This window comes from Lepus europaeus, unplaced genomic scaffold, assembly GCF_033115175.1.
Source record: "Lepus europaeus isolate LE1 unplaced genomic scaffold, mLepTim1.pri SCAFFOLD_266, whole genome shotgun sequence".
In the NCBI taxonomy this organism is placed as follows: domain Eukaryota; kingdom Metazoa; phylum Chordata; class Mammalia; order Lagomorpha; family Leporidae; genus Lepus; species Lepus europaeus.
Genome location: NW_026909146.1, coordinates 68,242 through 87,459, shown reverse-complemented (window position 1 = coordinate 87,459; position 19,218 = coordinate 68,242). Strand labels below are relative to the sequence as shown.

The 19,218-nt window shown below is 73.7% G+C and overlaps 2 protein-coding genes across 3 annotated transcripts; one reads left to right on the top strand and one right to left on the bottom strand.

The window, feature by feature from the left end:
- Positions 1-318: 318 nt before the first annotated feature.
- Positions 319-2,235, top strand: CUNH19orf25 (chromosome unknown C19orf25 homolog). Its single transcript, XM_062185102.1, has 3 exons — positions 319-397; positions 473-604; positions 2,017-2,235. Exons 2-3 carry the CDS (start codon positions 475-477, stop codon positions 2,226-2,228), a joined length of 342 nt encoding a protein of 113 aa, XP_062041086.1. The 5' UTR covers positions 319-397; positions 473-474; the 3' UTR covers positions 2,229-2,235.
- Positions 2,236-4,066: 1,831 nt separating this feature from the next.
- On the bottom strand, positions 4,067-15,989 carry APC2 (APC regulator of WNT signaling pathway 2). Of its 2 annotated transcripts, none has more exons than XM_062185100.1 (14): positions 15,831-15,989; positions 15,656-15,746; positions 15,403-15,586; positions 14,650-14,758; positions 14,378-14,494; positions 14,198-14,275; positions 14,000-14,098; positions 13,497-13,875; positions 12,970-13,083; positions 11,425-11,564; positions 11,158-11,235; positions 10,958-11,074; positions 10,446-10,660; positions 4,067-9,490 (listed from the first exon to the last, which is right to left on the bottom strand). In XM_062185100.1, the coding sequence occupies exons 1-14, from the start codon at positions 15,969-15,971 to the stop codon at positions 4,513-4,515; spliced, it is 6,840 nt and encodes a 2,279-aa protein (XP_062041084.1). In that variant the 5' UTR covers positions 15,972-15,989; the 3' UTR covers positions 4,067-4,512. The 2 variants fall into 2 exon arrangements, with proteins under 2 accessions (XP_062041084.1, XP_062041085.1); XM_062185101.1 differs by having other exon boundaries at positions 14,378-14,491.
- Positions 15,990-19,218: the final 3,229 nt, after the last annotated feature.

Sequence of the window (19,218 nt, the reverse complement as noted above, 5' to 3'; positions counted from 1 at the left end):
CGGCCCCAAACGGGGGGCGGGGTCTTCCTGCCGCCGTCCGCGCGGACACGGGGTCCGAAGTGGCCGCTCGCGGGGCGCGCAGCAAGGGTGACTGACGGCCGCTGTCCGCTGCGCCGCGCAAAGCTGCTGCGGGACCCGGACCCCGCACCAGCGCCTGGGGTCCCCGCGGCGGTCGCACACAGGGTCCCGCTCCGTGGAGACTCGGACGCGGACCGGAGCCGCGACCCTGCCCGCCCGCCAGCCGCGCAGGCGCAGCCCCCTGAGGGGGCGGGGCCTCACGGCGAGCGCCGGGCGGGAGCGGAAGGGAGCCGGAAGCAAGCGTCACGTGCCAGGGGGCGGGTCGCGCAAGGCCGGAAGCGGAAGCGGCTCGCCCGGGCGTCTCGGGGCTGGCGTCCCGGTGAGTCGGGGGCGGGCTCCCGGGCAGTGGCCGCGACGGGGACGCGCCTTGTGACGCCTCCTCTGCCACCTGCAGGCATGGGCTCCAAGGCCAAGAAGCGCGTGGTGCTGCCCACGCGCCCGGCGCCGCCCACGGTGGAGCAGATCCTGGAGGACGTGCGCGGGGCGCCGGCCCACGACCCTGTCTTCACCGCGCTGGCCCCGGAAGGTAGGGGCTCGGGCCGGGGCAGGGCAGGGGCGGCGGCTGGGGCGGGACCTTGCGTCCCGTGCTGCGTGGGCCCGGGGCCGAGGGAGGCGTTGGCGCCGTCAACGGAGGGGAGCGCGCCCCGGACAGGGGCCGTGGTGGGGGTCGCAGGGGTCCCCGGGGCGGGGGGACTGAGAAGTGGGAACGCGAGGACTGGGCTCTGCGTGCAGGATCGGGTGGACTCCGGGCTCCGCCAGGCGCTCAGCTGTACCGAGCCCCGGGCCCAGGCCCCCGCCTGCCCCGGAGCGCCCCGTGGGCCGAGGCCTGAGGATTCTGGGGGCGCCCACTGTCCTTACTCCTTCTTTCTTTTGTGACAAAGACGTAAGAGACGGAGCTCTGTCCACTGGGTCACTCCCCAGATGGCTGCAGCGGCCGGAGCTGGGCTGACCAGGAGCCAGGAGCTCCATCCGGGTCTCCCACGGGGGTGCAGGGGCCCAGGGACTCGGGCCATCGTCCACTGCTCTCCCAGGCCACAGCAGGGAGTGGATCAGAAGTGGAGCAGCCGGGACTCGAACCGGTGCCCATGTGGGATGCGGGCACTGCAGGCGGCGGCTTTACCTGCTGCGCCACAGCGCCAGCCCCGGGAGCCTAGTTTTTGGAACTAAGTTATACGGGGAGGGCACCCACGTGAGACCCGGAAGGAGCTCCTGACTCAGCCCGGCCTGTTGTGGCCATCTGGGGAGTGAACCACAGGTAGAGGACCCCCCCTCCCCTCTCCCTCTTCCCACTCCTCCCCCCCTCCCCCGATGAATTAACAGCCCCAGCCGTAGGACCACATTCCGTGCCAGGCTCTGTGTGACCCGGGGCTGCTGGGCATCGCCGCGGGCCGCTGCCGTCAGCCGGAGGTTCTGGGGGACAGGGCACCTGGCGGAGCCCGGGCCGGCGGCAGCCCCGGGCCGAGCCGCGTCTTGCAAGTCCCCTGTAGTGAGCAGGCGTCCGGCCGGGGTTCGAGGCCAGGGAGGAGCTGGCGGCCCCCGCGCCCCCCTTTCAGCAAAACGAGCTCGCTGAGCGGTGGGGCCGGGCTGCCCGCCTCCTGCTGCTGCTCCGGCCCTGGACCGTGTGTGGGGGTCATGGTCCGGTCCGGCTCCTTGCTGGCGGCCGGGGAGAGCAGCGGCCCCGGTGTGGCCCCATCATGGCCGAGGAGGGCGTTTCTAGAACAGCGTGCGAGACGGGTGCAGCCGGGACCTGGGGCCCCGCTATTGAGACGGGTGTCCCCCGACTGGCATGTGCCAGGGCGTGCGAGGTCACGCGTGGGCCCCGCGTGACTGTGGGACGCCCAGGCCGCCGGGGTGGGGTCTGCAGGCGCCGGCTCCCCGGGCGGGGCGGCTCCGGCCTTGGGGGCTCCCTCGCCACTGACGCCCCCTCTGCTGTCCCAGACCCCCCAGGAGACCCCGGGAGTGAGGCCCCCGAGGCCCAGCGGGAGCGGCTGTACCAGCAGAGCCGGGCCTACGTGGCCGCCAACGCGCGGCTGCAGCGGGCGGGCGAGGGGCTAAGGCAGCAGTGCCAGGGCCTGCGGCGAGCCGGTGCCGAGCTGGAGCTGGACGTGGGCCACGTGACGCGCGCGGCGCTGCCCGGCGCCTCGGGCTGACCTGGGCCCTTCCGCGCCCCGGGCGCCGGCTGGACCCTGTGCGGCGCCCGGGACCACCTCCCACAGCGGACCCTCTGCGGTGCCCGGGACCGCCTCCCCCAGCGGACCCTGTGCGGCGTCCGGGACCGCCTCCCCCAGCGGACCCTGTGCGGCGCCCGGGACCGCTTTTCCTCTCAGCGTACCCTGTACGGCGCCCAGGACCGCCTCCCCCAGCGGACCCGGGACCACCTCCCCCCATCAGACCCAGTGCGGTGTCGGGGACCGCCTCCCCCCAGCGGACCCCGTGCGGTGCCCGGGACCGCCTCCCCCAGCGGACCCCGTGCGGCGCCCGGGACCGCCTCCCCCAGCGGACCCTGTGCGGCGCCGGGAACCGCCTACCCCCAGCGGACCCTGCCCATCTATCGGGCCGCTCTGTGCTCCCGGGCCGACGCTGGCCCGGCGCACCACTCCCTGGCTGAGAGGGGGGCCGGCCGCCCTGGCGGGGCCGGCGAGCCTCACGCTGCTACTCCTGGGCAGGAGCCGCCCCTTCGTCGCCGCGGGGGAGGCGTCAGCAGTGGACAGCGGAGCAGCCACGGGCCAGGCCCTGGACGCCCTCCCTGGGACAGAGGCCCCGCTGGCCCCCGGCTCCCCGAGTCCCGGGGGGCAGGGCCGAGCCCCAGGAGTTTCCCTTCCTGCCTGAGCCTCGGAGACCCCAGCCACAGCCACTCAGCCGGGGCAGAGACACCCCCCCCCCCCCGCCCCGCGGGCACTGTTGGGCCTGACAGCCTGGGCCTCAGCCAAGGGCGGAGCCGGACAGAGACGCCCCGGGGGGACAGTCCCCCTGGGCCAGCGGGGCCCCCTGGCCTCCCTGCTCCTGGCCAGTGTGGGAGCCCCGCCCCCACCCCCTCACACAGCAGAGGCGACTGGACAGCTCCGTTTATTAAAGTTGTGCGACACGGGTGCAGGGGGCGTGGTCCTTTACATGGGGTGCTGGCGGGCGGCACGCTATGTACACTGGGACAGACGCTGCAGGGCGTGGGGGACAGGCGGTGGGCGGAGGGGAGGCCACCGATCCTCAGTGGCCCTGGGGATGGCGGGGGGGGGGGGGCACTGGTGTCCAGGGTCAGGGGCCGGACAAGACCCGGTCCCCAGGACGGCTCAGCTCCGTTGTCCAAAGGTCACTCTGTGGTCTCCCCACACCGGGCGGGGCGAGCTCTGCCTGCGTCTTCCCCTCCGAGCCCCAGGCCCGTGTCCGGGTGTGCAGAAGCCTCGGGCGCTGCCCTCACCCCCCCCCCCCGCTGGTCATCTCCTGGCCGCTGCCCCCGCTCCCCAGACCCCTGCTTGGCAGCCGTGGCCTAGAAGGAAGTGCGAGGCACCTGGGGCGCGCCCCGGAACCTGGGGGCCACCCCTGCTCCTCCTGCGGGGCACGGGTGGGGCCTGAAGGGGGCGCCTGCCCGGGCTGCTGCCTGTGGCTGTCTGGCCGAGGCCCACGAGTGTGGAGGACAGGGCAGGGCGGGTGGAGCCCCCTCCCCGGGGTGGGGGGTTAGCCCTGCTGGGTTCCCTCCCCCAGCCGGATTCTGCAGGGAAGAGGTCGCTGGCTCTCTCTGCAGGGCACTCCCCCGTGGAGGTGGGCAGGGCCGCGGGCCCCCTCTCCCGCAGCCTTCAGGCTGCCGGGGTGTGATGAGGCTCTGCCCCCGGGCTGTGATGGCCCTGGGGTCCCGTGGTCTGTGCAGAGGAAGCTGGGAGTGAGGCACAGAGCCGGGCGCCCAGCCCCCTCCACACCTGCCTTGCCCACGGAGCCTCAGCCTGGCAGTGGCGTCCCAGGGCAGCAGGGTTAGCCCGACCCCAGCATCCCCCGAGGAACCCGTCCCTCTCACACGCCTGCTGGCCTCCAGCCTCCCCCACCGGGGGGTGGGGGTCCAGGGTAGCCTGGCGGCCCCCTCCCCTCCCTGCCACCTTTCCCTCGGCCCTCCCTGGGGCGCTGTCTGGGCTCCAGCCCACACCCCTGCTCCCCCAGCTGAGGCTGGGAGTGGAAACCAACTGGCGGGGCCCTCATTAAGGAATTAGCAGGAGCAGTAATTGCAGGCTCCCGTCCTGCTAAGCGCGACAGCCCAGCCCGCCTCCTGAGCCTGCTCCCTCCCCTCGGCCGCGGGAGCCTTGGGGTTCCAGCAGTGGCTCCCCCGGGGTCGCCTCTAGGGGGCACTTGCACCCCATTCCCTTCTGAGAGGAGGCCTTGGCGAGGTGCGGCCGCGGTGAGCTGGCCTGCTAGGCGCATCTGCACAGCATCCGCCAGGCTGGCCGGGGCCTACTCCAGGAGGCCAGTGGGGGCAGGGGCCGGGGCCTTCTCCACGGCAGAGTCCGTGGTGGCCGTGGCCGCCGCCATGGGGCTGGGCACGTAGTTGAAGGGCGGGACGCGCGCTGCGCGGCTCGGGGAGCCATGCCGGCTGGCAGGGAAGCCCCCCACGGCGATACCCAAGCCCTCGTGGGCGAAGGGCGCGGGGGCAGGGCCCTTGGTCGGGGCGGGCCCGTCCACGTCGCTGCCCAGGAGGGCGGCCGGGGCGCCGGTTGGGGCGGGGGGCTGCTCCCTGCTCTCCAGGCTCGGGGACGTGCTGGCGTTGGTCTTGGGCTGGGCCACCTCCTCCGTCTGCACCACGGCGTCGCTGGTCTTCCGCGGCGGGGGGCCGGCCGGGCCCTCCTCGGGCGAGGCGCCCCGGAGCGGCAGGGCCGTGGCGGGCAGGGTGCTGCGCAGGATGTGCGCGACGTCCTCGTCCCGGATGCGCCGCCACGTCGTGCCTGGCGCGACCACCCTGGGCAGCGGCCGCGCCTCGCCATCGCTCCCGCGGCGCTGGGGGGCGTGCGCCGGGGGCGCTCCCGGGGCCGCGCCGTCGGGCCTGCGGGCCACGCTGATGTGGGGCAGGGAGGAGTAGCGCTTGACCGCCTCCGGCCGCGCGGGGGACGCACGCACGGGCAGGCGCGACGGGCTCTCGGAGCTGGTGCGCCGGGGCGCGCGCGGGCCGGGGCCGGACCCCGGCCTGGTCGGCTGCTGCCGGGGCGCCGCCCTCAGCTCGTCGCAGCGCGAAGAGCAGAGGAAGACGGCGGGGAGCGCGGGCCGGCCGCGGCGGGGCGACGCGCCCTGGGAGGTGGAGGCGGAGGCGGCGGAGCCGGCGGCGGGGGACAGCTCCGTGCGCCGGCGGCGCAGCAAGCCGGGCGACTCCTTGATGAAGGTCAGTTGGCGCCGGAAGCCCGAGCGGTCCGAGGACTCGCTGCCGCTGGAGCGGGCGGAGGCCACACGCACCAGGCCCAGTCGGCCCCCACGCGCCCCCGCTGCCCCCTCGCGGCCTCTGGGGCTGGGCTCCGGGGCGGGTCTGGCCAGCGGCGGCGGCCCGCGCCTGGCCGGCCTCTGCATGAACGGGATCCGGACGGGCGACTTCTGGGTCTTGTGCTGCTTGGCCAGCAGGGCCCGCGCCGGCGTCTTGGGCACGCCGGGGGCTGTCGGGCCGGGCAGAGACCCTGCAGCTGGGGTGGCCGGGGGCGACTTCCTGGGCAGAGGCTGAGCGGCGGGCGAGGTCTGGGAGGAGCTTGAAGATGGGGTCTTGGCCAGACGAGCAGGGGGCGTGGCGCTCCTGGGGGCGTGGCTCAGCGCCGCCAGCTCCGAGATCTTGCCCGGCCGGTGCAGGCTCCGAGAGCGCTGCTGCCCGGGCGCCGGCGCCTTGCCCGCGGCTGGCGGCTGTGCCGGGCTGGGGGGCTCCGCCGCCTTCCTCGGTGTGGCCCGGGGGCCAGGGACAGCTTTGGGCTGGGGCCGGGTGGCCGGGCTGGGCACGTAGATCACTGTCCGGCCCCGGAGAACGGCCGGCACCCCCGCCGCTACCTTCTGAGCCGCGCGTGGCTTCTCAGGGCCGCCAGGCGTGCGGGGGCTCGCGCCGCTCTTGGCTGAGACCAGGCTCCGTTTCTCCGGCCGCCGGGCACTGCCCTCCCCGGCCCCAGCCCCGGCCCCGGGCTGGCGCCTGCTCCTGCGCTTGGAGAGCTGCAGGGAGGGGCCTGTGGACAGAGCAGACCCCAGGGACAGGAGCGAGTCGGACTCGGAGGAGGCCTCGCGGGGGGCCGCCGCGGCCGCCTGGTGCAGCCACGTGACAATGGAGTTGGCGCCCTCCTGGATGGCGCGCCACTCAACGCTGTCCAGGTCGGAGGCCCGGTCTGAGCCGGCTGCCTCCTCGCCACAGTCCCGGGGCGCCTCCGCCGGCCGCTCGTCCTGCCCGGCAGCCCGGGCCTTGCGGCGCCGGGGGCCAGAGGCCAGGGGCCGGCGCCTGGGCATGGCCGAGCCGATGCAGCGGCGCAGGAGCGCCTCCTCGGAGCGCGGGCTGGGGGAGCTGTCACCCCCGCCTCCCCGGCGCGGGGCCTGGGGCACTGTGGGCTCCGGGCCTCCCCGGCGGCTGGCCGGCCGCTCACAGGGCTCGGGCTCGCTGAGAGAGCTGGCCGAGGAGCTCAGGGAGTAGCAAGGTGGGGTCTCGTCGGCGATCAGCCGGGGCTGGGCCCGCGGGGGCGGCTGGGCCGGAGCGGCTGCCTTGGCTGGGGCCCGGGCCTCCTTCCCGCCCCGCTTCAGGGCCCGCGGGATGGCCGACGGTCGCCGCGGGGGCGGCCCGGCCGAGGAGGGCGCCTCGTCAGAGTCGTAGAAGCAGTACACGGCCTCCTCGGTGGGCGTCGTGAGGCACAGGGACTGCCTCCCCCCTTCCCCCCGAGCCCGGTCCGAGTGGGCACTTGGGGGCCTGCCCAGGGGCAGCTCCAGCCCGGCCCGGCTCCTGCCTGTGCCCCGTGCCTGCTCCGGGCTTCGGCCGGTGCCCCCGGCCTTGAGCCGGTGCCCTGAGACCTGGCTGGAGGGGGCCGCGAGGCCGGGGGGCTCCTGCCTGTCCAGCCGGCCCCGGGGCTGCTCCTTGGGGGGCCCCTGCAGGGTCTCGTCGCTGAGGGACGCGGCGCTGGAGAAGTTGACCGGCGTGCCCTCGGCCGAGTCGGCGCACGAGTCGTCCTCCCGGTCCGGGGCGGGCACCAGCATGTAGACCGGGACGGGCAGCGCCCGGCGGCCGGGCACCAGCGCCGAGGCCACCTTGCGGAGCCGCGCGGGCACGGCCGCCCCCAGGCACTCGCGCAGCAGCTCCAGCTCCTGGTCCGTGGCCCCGCGGGTGCGGGAGCCCACGGGCGCCGGCCCCTCCTGGCGTCCGGCGGCCTCTTCTCGCCGGCGCTGGCCAGCACCGTGGTCAGGGCAGGTGGGCGGCAGCAGCCGCAGCTCCACGTCCTGCTGCACGTAGTGCTCGTGCAGGGCGAGCGCGCTGAGGCTGGAGGCGCAGGAGAAGTTCTCGTCCGGCTTCTCCACAGTGAAGCGCACGCTGCCAGCGTCCAGCTCGGACGGCAGGCGGCAGCGCTCGCGGCAGTCGGCGATGTCCAGGAAGCGCTTCACGTAGCTCTCCCACTGCAGGCTGAACTGGCTGCTCTCCGGCTGGCCGGGTGGCGCGGCCGGCGGCGTCTTGCTGCGGCTGGGCGGCATGGTCTGCCCGGGGCTGTCGGGCAGCTCGCTGGGGCTCACCGTGCCGCTGCCCAGCCCACTGCAGGGGTCGCTGGGGATGGAGCTGGCGATGGACGGGCTCTCGAAGCTGCCCAGGGAGCTCACGGAGCTGCAGCGGCTCAGCACCAGCGGCGTCTCCTGCACGCAGTTCTCGGATGAGCTGGACGGTGTGGCGTCCTCCACGCCCAGGCCCCGGCCACGGCCCCGCCGGGGCGCCGGGATGGCCACGGGCAGGGAGGCGGCGCCCGGCCCGCGCCACGCCCCGTCCAGCTCTGCCTCTCCGGGGCCGGCCTCCTCCAGGCCCTCGAGGGAGGAGTCACTGTCCAGGTCTCCGGCCTCGCTGGGGCCCGGGCGTCCGGCTGAGGACAGCGAGGACAGCGAGCTACAGCGGGACAGCGAGAGGGGCCCCTCCTGCGCCACCAGCCTCTGCAGCACCCTGCTGGCTGCGGCTGGCCGCCCGGCCCCCAGCTTCTCGGGCACCTGGCTCAGGCCCTCCGCCACCAGCCAGGCCTGCTTCCGGGCGGCGGGGGGTGCCTCGGGGCCGCCGGGGGCCCCTGCACTGGCCCTGCCCGCAGCCTCCAGCAGCGGCACGTGCTGATAGGTGGGCGACAGCTTGATGGTGCGCACACGGGCATCGGTGCTGGCGGCGTCCCGGGCAGGCCCCTCAGCCTGGCCGCCCCGCAGGTCGAGGTCGAGCCGAGCGGGCCGCGGCTGCCCGCCCGGGAGCTCCTCGCGGTGCTCGGCCAGCGCGGCCAGCGGGCAGGGCCGCATGTGCTCCCGCGGGCAGTAGCCGTCGCTGGTGCTGCCGCTGTTGAGGCTGTCGTTGGAGAGGCTGGCGTGGGCCGCCTTGAGCCGGAGCAGGGGGTGCGCCCGGCCTCCCGCCTCCGGCCGGCCGCCCTCAGGGCCACGGCAGGGCGAGCAGGACTGCGCCCGGCCCTCCCGCGGTGCCTCCTGCCCGGGATCCCCAGAGCTGAGGCTGAAGCTGTCGTCGGACGAGGTGTGCAAGGCCGAGATGTCCTCCACCAGACGGTCGATCCGCGCCACCGCCAGTGCCAGCTTGGCCTTGGCCTTGGCCGCCACGGCCGCCTCTCCGCTGGCCTCCTTCTCGGGCTCCAGGCCGCGGCGGGCTGGCGGGGTGCGGGCCAGCGCCTGGCCCTGCAGGAAGGGGCTGCCCAGGAAGAGGGAGAGCACGGCCGGGCTGGCGGGCTCGGCGGTGGCGGCGGCCAGGGAAGGCGCGTCGTCGTCGTCGAAGCAGCCCGAGTCGGAGGCGTAGTCCCGCGCCAGCCCGTCCAGGTGCCGCAGGGGCGGCAGCGGCTTCTTGGCGGCGGCCTCGGCCTCAGGCAGGGCCTGCTTCTCCAGGTGGCCGAGCGCCTGCGCCAGGTGCCGGGCGTCGAGCTCCGCCTCCAGCGCCCGCTGCTTGCGCACGTAGAGGCTGGGCACGCAGGCGCCGGGGGACACGGCCGTGGCGGCCGCCTGGTGCTTGGCGGGCCTGTGGGCCAGCAGGTTGCGCAGGGCCGCGGCGCTGCCCATGGCGATCATCTTGTGCCTGGAGTGCACCAGGTTGCGCAGCATGCCCACGGCGCCCAGGTCCCACAGCAGCTCCTGGTCGCGCGCGCTGCGGGCCGACAGGTTCCAGAGCGTGCCGCACGCGTTGCTCACGATGGTCAGGCTGTGCGAGGTCAGGTGCTGCAGCAGCGTCTGCAGGCAGTTGTGGTCGCGGAGCACCTGCCTGGCGGGGGGGGGGGGGGGTGGTGGTGGTGGGGGGGGGCGGGTCAGGTGTGGCCGGAACAGGCGGCCCCGCCCTGCCCTGCAGGGATAGGGCGGCCAGAGTAGACGGCCCCGCCCCCCGGGGAATAGGGCAGAGCAGACGGCCCCGCCCCCGGGGAATAGGGCAGAGCAGACGGCCCCGCCCCCGGGGAATAGGGCAGAGCAGACGGCCCCGCCCCCCAGGGGATAGGGCAGAGCAGACGGCCCCGCCCCCTGGGGGATAGGGCCCCGCCCCACCCTCAGGGATAGAGCGCACATTTGGGGGCGTGGACCAGCAGGTGGGAGGGGTGGTGGTGGTGTGTGTCTGCGTTTCTCAAATAAATTTTAAATTAAAATTCAGGGCAGGTGTTGTGATTATTTAAAAAGCCACGACTTGCGACACCAGCATCTCAGATCTGAGCGCCAGTTCCAGTACTGGTGGCTCCGCCTCCACGCCAGCTCCCTAACAGCGTCTCTCTCCTGTCTGTCTCCCTCTCTCTCCCCCATCTCCCTCTCTCTCCTGTCTCTGTGTCTCCCTCTCTCCTCTCTCCCCCTCCCTCTCCCCGTCTCCCTCCCTTCCCCTCCCTCTCTCTCCTGTCTCTGTCCCTCTTCCTGTCCCAGTCTCTGTCTCCCCTGTCTCTCTCCCCCTCCCGTCTCTGTCTCTGTCTCTCCCCGCCCCGTCCCAGTCTCTCTCTCCCCCTCCCTCCCTCCCTCTCTCTCTCTCTCCCTCCCCCTCTCCCCCACTCCTGTCTCTCTCTCCCCCTCCCTCCCTCCCTCCCTCCCTCTCTCTCGCTCCCTCCCCCTCTCCCCCACTCCTGTCTCTCTCTCCCCCTCCCTCCCTCCCTCCCTCCCTCTCTCGCTCGCTCCCTCCCCCTCTCCCCCCCTCCTGTCTCTATCTCCCCCTCCCGTCTGTCTCCTTCCCGCCCGTGCGCACTGACCGGTAGTCCTCGCGCGTGGCCACCAGGCTGGACACGTTGCGCAGGATGCCGCCGCCGCTCTCGATGATGGCCAGCGAGGCGCCCTGGCACTTGTAGGTCAGCGTGCTCACCAGGAAGCCCAGGGCGCCGTCCACGGCGCACACGGCCGCCTTGTTCTCCGTGCTGTGCGCCGACAGGTTCCACAGGGCGCTCAGCACGCTCTTGAGGGTGGACTCCTGGGGGCGCGGGGCACAGGTCACGGCCGGGGCTGCACCTTCAGGGCCGCCGCGCAGCCCCGTCTCCGCCGCCCTGCCCTCAGCGCCCGCCTTGGAGTCACAGCACTCAGGAGAGGACGCACCGCCCCCTGCCCCCGTGCCCCCTTGGAGGCCCCGCCCCCCGGTGCCCACCTTGGAGGCCCGCAGCTCGCCCCCCACTGCCCCGGTGCCCGCCTTGGACGCCCTGCCCCCCACCCGCGTGCCCACCTTGCAGGCCCCGCCCCGTGCCCACCTTGCGGGCCCCGCCCCCATGCCCACCTTGCAGGCCCGCAGTGCGCACTGTGTCAGCGCGGACACGCTGCCCACTTCCCGCAGGGTCTTCTTGCTGCTGAGGTCCGCCCTCCAGGACAGGTTGCGCAGGATGCTGGACACCACCTGGGGCCGGGGGCGAGCGGCACCGTGGGCCCCGGGCCCAGGCTCCCCCAAGCCCAGCACGCGGGGCGCCCCCACCCCAGTACCTGGTGCAGCTCCTCGCTCTCCGAGGCCAGCTGGGCCACGATGGCCTCCATGCAGCCCCGGCGAGCGCACAGCGTGGCCTGTGGGGGCAACAGGACAGCCCTGGGGTCACGGCAGGTAGGGCCTGGGGAAGGCCCCGCCCCCAGCGGGGGCCCAGGCCAGAGCCCCTAGCCCTGCGATGAGCACTGCTGTCCACAGGGGGCATCCCACCACCCCCACCGGCCGCCCAGGCCCTGTGACCCGGCCCCCAGGCCCCCCCCTCCCCGCACCTTGTTGGCGACATCTCCGAAGGTGAGGTTGGTGAGGGCCATGCCTGCGTAGCGCCGCAGGGCCAGGTTCAGGGGGTCCCGGGTCACCCCGTGCATCTCATGGTCCACCTGCAACAGCTCCGCCACGGCCTGCAGCCCACCTGCAGGCACCGGGACGGCCAGGCTGGGGCGCGCTCTCCCCGCGGGCGATGCCCACTGCCCCTCCCTCCTGCCAGCAGCCTCTGCCTGTGCCCCCCCACTCTGGGGGGTCCAGACCAGGAGGGGCTGAGGGGTGCCCGGGGCTGGGGCTGGGGCGGGGGGTGAGTGCCGCGGCCATGGCGCCTCCATTGGTCAGAGGAGAAAGTCCTGGGGGCAGCGGGCACGGTGAGCGCAGGAGCCGGCTTGGGCGCATTTTACCACACTCTGAGATGCCGGGCGGGGAGGAGAGCCAAGGCTCTCCCGCGCCCTCGGCCTATCAGGACCCCGTGCACACCCCCAGGTTTTGGGGGCTCCAAAGCCGGTTCCAGGGGCTGGAGCCCCCCTGGAGTTATGACGCCCGGGGTCCAGAGCCCAGCCCAGCAGGGGCCCGCAGACTCCCTGCACCCCACTGTGAACTCTAACCACAAACGTAGGACTGATTTATTTGAAAGCAAGGGATGGATCTCTCATCCACTGGTTCCCCCCAACGCCTGCAACAGCTGGGCTGGACCGGGCGGGAGCAGGAGCCGGAGCTGCGGTGGCCTCCGGGGGGGGGGGGGGGCGCAGCTACTGCCTTCCCAGGCACTCTGATGGGCAGTGGCTGCCCCTGCTGTGCCACCCCCAGGCCCCTGGGGGCCACAGGGGCGGGTCTTGGTGCAGCTGGAGTTCCGGCGCCCAGCCCTGCTCCCTGGTGCACCCGGGGCGGCGTCAGCAACGGCTCCAGTCCCTGAGCCCCCCCAACCTTGCGGGAGACCTGGATGGAGCTCCTGGCTTCAGCCTGGCCCAGGCATCAGGGGAGTGACCCAGTGGATGCCTCTCAAGCAAAATGGGGGAAGGCGAGGGGGGGGGAGGGTGAGGGTGAGGGGTGGACACTGCAGCCACTTCAAGGCAGACACAGGAAAGCTGAAGTTGTCCCTTGCTGCTACTTCTGGTCTGGTCAGGACAGGAGCCGGGGAGCCGATGGCCCAAGTGCTGGGCCCCTGCACCCCCGTGGGAGACCCGGATGGAGCTCCTGACTCTGGATCGGAGCAGCTCCAGCCATCACGGGCAGTTGGGGAGTGACCCAGTGGATGGAAGACCTCTCTCTGTTCCCCTCCCCATAACTGTCTTTCAAATAATAAAACTAAAGAAATCTTTGAGAAAACAAAACCACGCCCAGGGCCCCCGGCTGCCCGGCTGTGGCCCGTGGAGAGCGGGCGCACGTCTGGCCGTGGAGATCTCCCAACCTGTGTTTTCGGCCTGGGGGAGCCCTCATAACGTCCCTGAAGCGTCGCCAGGCCAGCGCCCACGGACGCACCTGCCCGGGCCCCGGGGGGCCGCCCACCCCCGAGCTGAGGCTGGAGCGGCGGGGGAAGGGCGGGGGCTCACCCAGCTCGTTCATGGCCCGGCGGTACTCCTCGTCAAAGGACAGCTTCATCACGGCGCAGGTGGCCTGGCAGATCTGCGGCTCGATGGGCACTGGCGCTGTGGGCAAGGGGCCCGCTCAGACCCCGCACGCCTGCCGGGCGCCTGCGCTGGGCCAAGTGCGACCAGCGGCAGAAACGGGGACCGAGGTCTGCGCCCCGCCCGAGCCACCTACAGCGGCAGGGGGGTGGGGCGGGGGGCGGGGGTCTGCTCTACCCAGCTGTCATCAGGCTCTAGAGCGCCTTAGCCTGAGCTCCCGCAGACACGCGTGAGGTGGAGGCTGGGGGCACGCGGTGGAGGCTGCGGGGGGGGGGGGGCGGTGGAGGCTGGGGGTGGAGGCTGCGGGGGGCATGCGGTGGAGGCTGGGGGGCGCGGTGGAGGCTGGGGGGCACAGTGGAGGCCGCGGCGCGCTGGGGGCTGGGGCACGCGGTGGAGGCTGGAGGGGGGACCGGGGCAAGCGCTGGGGGCCGGGCGCGCTGGGGGCCGGGCGCGCTCACCCCCGCCGGCGCGCGCCTGCAGCCAGTCCCAGCAGGTCTCGCAGTAGGCGCGGATCTGCTCCAACACGTGCAGCACGCGCATCTCCTTGCGCGCCAGGCCCTGGTCCGGCTGGGAGAAGACGATGTTGTGCAGCGCCGCGTTGGCGCGCATGCGGGCGTCCTTGGCGCCCGGCGTCCCCGGGCCGCTGGCGCGTGCGCTCGCTCCCGCGCCCGCCTCGGCGCCGTGGAGGATCTGCAGCAGCAGCGGCAAGCAGCCCGAGCGGCGCATCGCCACGCAGCTCTCGGGCGAGCTGGACATGGCCAGCAGCGTGCGCGCCGTGTCCTCCTGGTCCCGCGTCGCCAGCATGGACAGCAGCCAGAAGACCACCTCCACCTGCCGGGAGAGGCTGGGTCGGCTGGGACGTCTGGGTCTCCCAGGAGGCAGAGCTGCTGTCCCCGCTGCACTGGGACCCACACTGTGGCCCCCGCCCCAGGCAGCCCGGGCACCGCACGCGCACCTTGCTGTTGCCAGGCTGAGGGGCGCCGTCGTCGGGGTGCGTGGGAGCCTCCGCCTCGGGCTCCTCGTCCACGGGCACCGACTTCACAGCCAGCAGCGCCTGCAGGGGGCGCGCCAGGCCCAGCGGGTCAGCCCCACGGCGGGGCGGGGAGCGGGCCGCGTCCCGGGCTCCGTCCCCCAGCCCGTGCACGCCCCGTACCTGGGGCTCCGTCTGCTGCACCCGGTCCTGCGCCTCCAGCAGCTGCTTGTCGATCTGCTCCAGGCGGGATGCACGGATCTGCTCGGGAGAAACACCCGCGCTGGGGGCCGGGCCCTCGCGCCACCGGGGGCGGGACCCCCCCCACGGCCCCCGCCCCCCGCCCCCGCCGCGGCCACGCACCTGTGCCCGCTGCACCATCTCGTCCGAGGTGCCGAAGCGCTCCTCCATCAGCGAGCGGATGTGCTGCGCCTCGAACTCCAGCTGCTGGCGGATGAGGTCCATCTGCATGGAGAACTGCTGGGGGGCGCGCGCGGGCGGGTGAGGGGGCGGCCAGGCCCCGCCGCCCCGCGCCCCGCCTCCACGTGCGGCAGCTCGTCCAGGCGCTTGGACAAGCCCCGCCGCGCCGCGCCTGCGCCCGCGCCCCGCCGCCCCGCGCCCCACGCCCCGCGCACCGTCTCCACGTGCGGCAGCTCGTCCAGGCGCTTGGACAGGCCCTGCAGCTGCGAGTAGTACCACAGTTTCTCCTTCTCTTCCTTCTCAATCTCATTCAGCAAGAAACACCTGCGGGCGGGGGCGGCCGGGGTCACTCCGGGCTCCGCCACGGCCGGGCTGGGGCTGGGGCCCACCCGTGATGGGGGGTCAGCGAGGGGCCTGGCGCCGATTCCTTGGTGCGCACCCCGCCTCGGGGAAGGCCTCCCCCAGCTCCCGGGAGTCGCGGCGCCCCGCGCGCAGCACCGCCCCTGCTTACCGGCCCTGCGCGACAACGCACGCCCATTCCTCAGAGCGGAAGCCTGAGGCTGGGAACGCGGGCGGCGGCAGTGCCCGAGCGCGGACACCCCCCAGGCTACTCCAGAGTCGACGCACGCACACCAGCCGAGCCTGGCGCTGGCCCCTGCCTGCCCCTGCTGGCCCCCAGCCCGGGCCTCCTGGACGGCGGCCCTCTCTCTACAAAGGCCGCCCTGGGCCCTGGCACTGGACAGCGCCCGCCCCTAGCGACGCCTGTGTGTCGGGAACCCCCGGGGACGCCCCCCCCCCCCGCCCATCCTCTTGGCCCGCTGTGGGCAGTCCGCTGGGCCAGGCGGGGAAGGTCGCGGGCCACCCGCTGCGGAAAGGGTCAGAGGTGGGCGGAGCCGCGGTTGGCGGAGGAACCCGAGGGGCGGGGCGCGGCCACGTGACTGCCCGGGGTCCCGCTCCCACGCTCTCACCGTTCGCGGTCCAGCTCCTCCAAGAGGCGGATGGTGGCCCGGCCCAGCTCCCCAAAGCTGTCCTTGGAGGGCGCGGGGCCGTGCACCGGGCTTCCCTCCGGGGTGCGCGGCGCGGCGGGCTCGGGCCCCAGCGCGGGAGGCTGGAACTTGAGGTTGTACAGGCTGGTGATGTCCATCTGCAGGGCTGCGGGGGAGGCAGCGGTCAGCGCGTGGCCGCCCTCCCGCGCGGGGTGGGGGGGAGCCCCGGCCTCACCTTTCAGCTGCTCCAAGACCTCGGTCTGCCCCGAGGACAGCAGCACGCGCGCCTCCTGCTCCAGCTTCCCCTGTAGCTGCTTCAGCACCTCCTGGGGACGGGAGGAGCCGGCTGTGGGCCGCCGCCCCTCCCCGGGCACCCCCGGCCGCCACCCCCGCGCGGCGCCCGGCCCCACCTTCATGCCCGACGTCTCAGTCTCCAGCTTGGACAGGTGGCTGGAGTTGTGCCGCAGCTCCTGCCGCAGGTAGCTGTTCTCGGCCTTCAGGGCCTCCACCTGCCGTACCAGCTGCTCGTAGGATGCCACGGAGCTCGACATCTTCCACTCCTGCAGCGCCTGGGGCGGGGGGCCGGGGGGTCAGCGTGCGCCCTGCGGCCAGCCGCAGCCCTGGGGCCCCGCACGCAGGGCCCCCGTGGACCCCGGCAGACGCGGGGAGTGCCGGTAGGGACAGCGGCAGGGCCCCCGGGCAGATGTCTGGTGTCCAGACAGGCCAGGCGGCCGGTGGACAGGCAGCTGCTCCCCAGGTGGACCGGCTGGCCGGCAAGCTCACAGCACAGCCAGGCCGGCCCCTCCTCGTGCCAGTGCTCACAGCCCCCCCGGAGGCCGGCTGGGCGGGCAGATGGCACGTGGCCCGGCTGACGGACAAGGGGGCTCCGTGGGGGTCGGCCGGCTTTGGCCAGGGAAGCGTAGGGAGCCCCTGGGGGTGGAGCTGAGCCCACCCAATCAGCCCCGTGGCCCTGCAGCTGGAGCCCCCGCCTGCGCTGTGCCCGCGCGGTGCCCGCCGGAGGGGGCTGCCCCGCCCCAGCCTCTGTTCATGCCCCAGCCCAGCCTCCTCCCTCTGTCCAGCTGGCCGAAGCTTCCTCCCTCAGCTTGGCCCTCCTGCGGCCCCTCCCCACGGCCCCTTCCTCTTTGTTCCCTTCCCGGCCGTGCTCTCCGCCCCCCTCCGCCTTTGTCTGCAGCGAGCCAATGACAGCTCATCCCCTCTGCCGCCTCCCACCTCGGAGCCCCCTCCCCAAATCAGCCCTGCTCTGCACACTGGGGACGCCTGCACCTCCCCCCCCCCCCCCCGCTCCACACCGTCACTCCTCTGCGCTGCCCCCAGCCCACCTGATGTTGGCAATGGCACAGCTGGAATTGGGGTGAAGGGGGCGGAGCCAACCCATTCGCAGACCCCTGCCCCTCCCCCCGGGCCAGGCTGTGGCTGCTTCCATGCCAGTTAGCTGGTTCCCAGGGGAGGAACTGAGGTGCGATTGGAACCCAGACCCGCCCCCTCTCCATGCCTGGGTTTGCGGGAAGCCCCCGCCTCCCACCCAAGGTCAGGGTCTCTGCCGGGACACCAGCCCAGGTGGGGGCCACATGGACAGAACCAGGGTCCGAGCCCAGCCGGGGGTGGGGCAGTGGATGAGGCGTGCCCATCTGCCCCTCAGCCCACACCCCACGGCCTCCCGCAGCCCTGACCATGATGGACATGGCCCCTCCCATGGCAGTCCCATGTGGCTCTTCGGTGGCCCAGGCCCAGCCTCCTCTGACACCCTCTGTCCCCACAGTCAGGGGTCACTCCCGTGACCCCAGCATGCCCACCTGGCACCCCGCAGGGCCCTCTCACCAGCCCCAGCCTGGCCTCCCACAGCCCAAGTCCACTCCTCCCACACGGTCAGAGGGAGCTTCCAAAGTCACCAGGCAGACCACCGGGGTCCCCCTCAGGCCCCGGCCTGGCCTACAGCATCTTTCCTAACTCCTGCCATCCGTCACACGGTGCCACCTCCTCCAGGAAGCCCCCCTACCTGCCCTTCACCGCCCAGGGTGCTGTGTCAGGGGCCTCCTGACCGAGCAGGAGTGGCTGCGTTTCAGGGGAGAGCGTCACGGGCGTGGACGCCGGCCCCTCCCCCTCTTAGCAGGAGGGGACCATGGCTCCCAGACCCGAAGCCAGGGGCCCGCCCCGAAGCCACAGGGTCACCGGCCCGGCGGGCCCTGTCCCCGAAGCCCATGCGCTGTGGGAGCGGCGGCTCCGGAGTCTGCGGAGAGCCCCTCAGGCCCGGGTCGGTCGCGCCCCCGCCCTCCACCAGGGAACACGCACCCGTGGACTTGCAGCTGCGCTGGGGCGCCCCGGCCTGGGCTCCCGTCCTCCGCGCCCCCCAGCAGGGATCCTGGCCGGGCCACGGGGTAGCTGCAGGGCTCGGGCTCCCGGGGTGGACAAAGCCCTGGTCGGGCCTGGCCAGGCGGCGCCGCCGCTCCCGGCGTTGGACGAGGCCAGCGGAGCGGGGGAGGATGCGGGATGCGGGATGCAGGCGCGGCAGCCAATGGCGGCGCGGGAAGACGGGCTGGTGCCATGGCAACAGCCAATGGCGGCCCGGGGCGGGGCCCGGCGGCAGCCGCGGGGCGGCGAGCCCCTGCGCGGGGCTCAGGGGCTGCGTCTTCTGGGGGTGGGCGACCCCCATGAGTAAGGGGCGCCGGAGGCCCAGGGCCCGTGTCCCCCACCCCGTGTATGGCGAATCCGCCTGTTCCACCGCTGGATTCGCAGGGTCTGAGAGCAAAGCCCGCGTCTTGGATGTTACATCAGAATCTTGGGTGCGAGCTGGGAGGGGGGTGTGGGATCTCAGAGCAGGCGCAAGCCCCTCCCCACAATTTAGAGGTCCAGCTGGAACTCCCCAGGGTCCCGGCTGCCGGGGGAGAAGGGCCAGGCAGGCACCCCGCCCCCCCACTTCTCCCTGTCTCCCCGCAGGGCCTGGGGGCCTCAGTCACCCTCTGGGGCCGGCTCTCCCCAGCCTCTCTTTGTCTCCCTCCCCCCACACCCCAGTGTCTACCCTGTCCCACACTTGACCCTCGCAGCCCAGTCCCTGGTGACACCTAGGGCCGAGCCCGCAGCCCCCGTGCAGGGTGAGGAGGCGGCCAGGTCCGAGGACCCTGGGACATGGCAGGCCGGGAGGCCAGGGCACGGCCAGCGCCCTCCGCGGCCCCTCCGCCACACGGGGAGATGCTGGAGGCTTCGCATGTGCTGGCATGGCTGCCACGGCCTCGGGGTGCCCAGGAGCCATGCGGCTGGGGATCCCAGCAACACCAGGGCCTCCAGAGCTGGGGACGGCTGGCCTGCGTGTTATTAGGGTAAGGTCCCTTGCTGGAGGCTGTGAGTCTGGCTGGGAGGGGCCAGGCGCTGGGGGGGGGGGGGTGCTGCAGAAGTGGGGAGTGGGGCTCGGCCCGGGCCTTGAGGCTGGAGCAAGGCGGGGCTGGCAGAGCCCGGGCTTCCCTCTGCCATCCTGTGACCTTGGGGGGGGCTCTCTTCTGGCCTCAGTCTCCAGCTGGGTTCACTGGCAGGGGGGTTACACAGTCCCTGTCCCCCACCCCAGTGGAGCTAAATCCCAGTGCTCAAGGCACCCGGTGGGGGTGGGCAGGGAGGCCCAGTGGCCAGTCCCATTCTGGTGCACACGGGCTCACTGAGGCTCGGCCAGGAAGCAGAGGGTGGAGTCAGCCCCTGGAGCCGTCCCCGTCTCCCACCCCGGGGGGGGGGGGCATGGCCAGGTCCTGGAAGGCTGAGACCCCAGCCCTCTGGGACATCACCCCCACCCCA

Excerpts from the sequence above, each read along its gene's own strand:
- CUNH19orf25 (XM_062185102.1), top strand. The coding sequence starts at position 475 with ATGGGCTCCAAGGCCAAGAAGCGCGTGGTGCTGCCCACGCGCCCGGCG. Across the intron at positions 605-2,016 it reads CACCGCGCTGGCCCCGGAAG|ACCCCCCAGGAGACCCCGGG; the intron begins GTAGGGGCTCGG and ends CTGCTGTCCCAG.
- APC2 (XM_062185100.1), bottom strand. The coding sequence starts at position 15,971 with ATGTCGAGCTCCGTGGCATCCTACGAGCAGCTGGTACGGCAGGTGGAG. Across the intron at positions 15,747-15,830 it reads CTGAGACGTCGGGCATGAAG|GAGGTGCTGAAGCAGCTACA; the intron begins GTGGGGCCGGGC and ends TCCCGTCCCCAG. Across the intron at positions 11,075-11,157 it reads AGAGCGAGGAGCTGCACCAG|GTGGTGTCCAGCATCCTGCG; the intron begins GTACTGGGGTGG and ends CCCCGGCCCCAG.